The sequence below is a fragment of the Peromyscus leucopus genome, chromosome 7, assembly GCF_004664715.2.
Source record: "Peromyscus leucopus breed LL Stock chromosome 7, UCI_PerLeu_2.1, whole genome shotgun sequence".
NCBI classification, from domain to species: domain Eukaryota; kingdom Metazoa; phylum Chordata; class Mammalia; order Rodentia; family Cricetidae; genus Peromyscus; species Peromyscus leucopus.
The window spans coordinates 50,573,274-50,576,886 of NC_051069.1; the positions used below are offsets into that span (position 1 = coordinate 50,573,274).

At 56.7% G+C, this 3,613-nt stretch overlaps 1 protein-coding gene across 1 annotated transcript; it reads left to right on the forward strand.

The window, feature by feature from the left end:
• The first annotated feature begins 452 nt into the window (after positions 1-452).
• Positions 453-3,132, forward strand: S1pr5 (sphingosine-1-phosphate receptor 5). Its single transcript, XM_037207720.1, has 2 exons — positions 453-623; positions 1,052-3,132. Exons 1-2 carry the CDS (start codon positions 620-622, stop codon positions 2,341-2,343), a joined length of 1,296 nt encoding a protein of 431 aa, XP_037063615.1. The 5' UTR covers positions 453-619; the 3' UTR covers positions 2,344-3,132.
• Positions 3,133-3,613: the final 481 nt, after the last annotated feature.

Below are 3,613 nucleotides of genomic sequence, written 5' to 3' on the forward strand. Positions count from 1 at the left end.
AACCCATTTTTGCTCCTCTGTAAACTGGGACTAAAGGAAGAATCCCTGAGAGGAGAAGGGTTGCTGGCAGGTTAGAAAAGCCATTGTGATTTAATGTCTCTCTACTGAGGGTTCCCTGCAGCTCTGACACTGGGCAATGAGCGGTCAGGATTAACTTTCTCACTGGGGCTTTGAGGGAATGACATTTCTTTCTTTCTTTTTTTTAAACATGCAAACGTTGATGTCAATCAAAGCATGCGCGGTAAGGGGCCCTGGGCCCCAGGCTGCCTGTGGGTGGAGGTTGTGAAATTGTGGCCTGTACAGGGTGTGAGCCATTCCCAGGGCTGAGCCCCTGTGGTGGCTTCTGTCATTGAATCTGTGTGTGAATGTTTCATGTAGAAATGTATTCTCATGTTTCCCTGCGGTTGGTTAAGAGGGAGTGTGCAGCTTTTTGGGAGGGAGGGAGGGAGGGAGTCAGTGCTGGGGCTGGAACTCAGGGCCTCCCGGGTGCAGGCACAAAGTCTTCCACAGAGCGACGGCCCCGGAGCTGGGCGGGTGCATCTGGGCCCTCATCTGTGTGGCGCTCTTGCCTTGTGTGTACCTGTCTCTGCAGCCGTGATTTTCTGAATTCTCATTGTTTATGAGTGAGTATGGATGTGTCTCCGCTTTTGTGTTATGGGAGTTTCTTTTTATTTTAATTTCAGCTTGACACAGGGTCTCAGAGCCCAAGCTGGCCTCAGACTCACTATGTGGCTGATGATAACCTTGAACTACTGACCCTGCCTCCACCTATCTATCAAGTGCTGGGGTGACCAAAAGGCCCCGCTTATTCCTCGACCAACTTTCCAAGATAGGCTGTCCTCCTGTCTGCTTCTGGACAGACTGCTGGATCACAGGGACGTGGCCGCCATGGCTAGTTTAAAAACAAATTATTAACTTTTCTTTATTTCGTGTTCATATGTGGAGGTCAGAGGACAACTTTTGGGGGGTGGGAGGGCACAGGGGTTACAGACCCTCTTCCAGGCCTCTTTCTCCGGGATTTCTAGATCCTGACTCTCCTTGCCTCCCGTAGACTTTCGCGTAGTGCTCGGGTGGACAGCAACCGGCGGGACACAGCAGCGACCTCTCCGCGGCGGCGGGCGGCCGGGCGGCCGGCGGCCCATGGATCCCGGGCTGCTGCGGCCGGCGCCGGTGAGCGAGGTCATCGCCCTTCACTACAACTACACCGGCAAGCTCCGCGGGGCGCGCTACCAGCCCGGCGCCGGTCTGCGCGCCGATGCCGTCGTGTGCCTGGCTGTGTGCGCCTTCATCGTACTGGAGAACCTGGCGGTGCTCTTGGTGCTGGGCCGCCACCCTCGCTTCCACGCGCCCATGTTCCTGCTCCTGGGCAGCCTCACCCTGTCGGACCTGCTGGCGGGGGCGGCCTACGCCACCAACATCCTGCTGTCGGGGCCGCTCACGCTGCGCCTGTCGCCCGCGCTCTGGTTCGCGCGCGAGGGGGGAGTCTTCGTGGCCCTCGCCGCGTCGGTGCTGAGCCTCCTGGCCATCGCGCTGGAGCGCCACCTCACCATGGCCCGTCGAGGACCCGCGCCCGCCGCCAGTCGCGCTCGTACTCTGGCGCTGGCGGTGGCCGCCTGGGGCGCGTCGTTGCTGCTCGGGCTGCTGCCGGCGATGGGCTGGAACTGTCTGGGACGCCTGGAGACCTGCTCCACCGTGCTGCCGCTCTATGCCAAGGCCTACGTGCTCTTCTGCGTGCTGGCCTTCCTGGGCATCCTGGCTGCCATCTGTGCGCTCTATGCAAGGATTTACTGCCAGGTGCGGGCCAACGCGCGTCGCCTGAGGGCACGGCCCGGGTCCCGCAGGGTCACCACGTCCTCGCGATCGCGGCACACGCCACGGTCGCTGGCCCTGCTCCGCACGCTCAGCGTGGTGCTCCTAGCCTTCGTGGTCTGCTGGGGACCTCTGTTTCTCTTGCTATTGCTGGATGTCGCGTGCCCAGCTCGCGCGTGTCCGGTGCTCCTGCAGGCCGACCCCTTCTTGGGTCTAGCCATGGCTAACTCACTGCTGAATCCCATCATCTACACATTCACCAACCGAGACCTGCGCCACGCGCTCCTACGGCTGCTCTGCTGTGGCCGCGGGCCCTGCAGCCAAGGCTCCTCCAACAGCTTGCAGCGATCCCCCAGTGCTGCTGGGCCTTCTGGGGGTGGCCTGAGACGCTGCCTGCCACCAAGCCTGGATCGCAGCTCCAGCCCATCAGAACACTCGTCTCCTCATCGGGACAGGGTGGACACTAGCTGCTCCACCGGCAGTCGGGGAGCAGCAACCGCCGACCGCACCCTGGTACCTGCTGCTACAGACTGATGCTCTAACCCTCTGTCGCCCTTCGCAAAAGCAGACTGATTGTCAGAACAAGCGCATCATCTGTAGGAAACAGCTGAAGACAGCAGGGACAGAAAAGAGGGAAAGGAAATGGCTTGACTGTCCCCTAACAGGAACAGACAAAAATGCATGCCCCTCGTGGGTTTGCCACGGACAGTAAGGAGAGGAGGAAAGTGATGGGAAGGTGTAGAGGTGGTGATGTAACCTGAGCTGGGAACCCCTGAAGCAGAGCCTTTCAGGGCGGCTGGAGCAGAAGTTGAGGAGACCCGAGATTAAAGGGCAGCTTGTGGGAAGTCTTGTTGGCCCTGAGGAAGGCCTGAGACCCGGCTGAGTCAGGTGGAAGCCATAGAGACTTCTAAACCAAGGTGGAACTTGCCAGGATTCAGACCTCCACAGGTACCCTGTAACTCCAGAGGAAGGATCTTGTAAATGGGGGCTCCCGGCATGCTCAGAAGCAGGTGAAGACTAGATAGGGTGGGCTAAGAGCTGGCGGGATGAGTGACTGGCTGTAGAGCGAGGCAGAGTTGTGGGGAAAGACAGCAAGGTAAAGCCTGGCTCCAAAAATGTGACCCTGGAGCCCAGCCAGACCTCAGCCGCCAGGCTTTCAGAGCGTGGAGTCAGGTCTTCATACAAAATACAGCTACAATAAAACACCTGAGCTGCTGGCCTCACTGTGCTCTTCCAGAATAAATGCATGCATCTATTTATTTATTATTTTATTTTCCCCAGATAGCCCTAATCATCATTTTTAAAAGTTATTTGCCAGGCAATGGCGGTACACGCCTTTAGTCTCAGTGCTTGGGAGGCAGAGGCAGGGGCATCTCTGTGATTTCGAGGCCAGCTTGGTCTACAGAGTGAGTTCCAGGACAGCCTGGTTTACAGAACTACAGAACTAGTTCTAGGATAGCCCAGGCTATCCCACAAAGAAATCATGCCTTGAAAAAAAAAAAGAGGTTTTATTTATTGGGGCTGGAGAGATGGTTCACCAGTTAAGAATACTTGTTGCTCTTGCAGGGAACCTGGGTTTCATTCCCAGAACCCAAGCGGCGGTTCATAAGCATTGGTAACGTCAGTTCCAGGGCATCCAGTGCCCTCATCTGAACTCCGGGCACCAGACATAAAATGGTGTACAGAAATGAATGTGGGCAAAACACTCATGCGCATAAACTAAATAAACCTTTTTTAAAAACCTTAAAATGTGTTTGTTTATTATTCATGTATTGGGAGACAGGCTCTCACTGTGCAGCCCTAG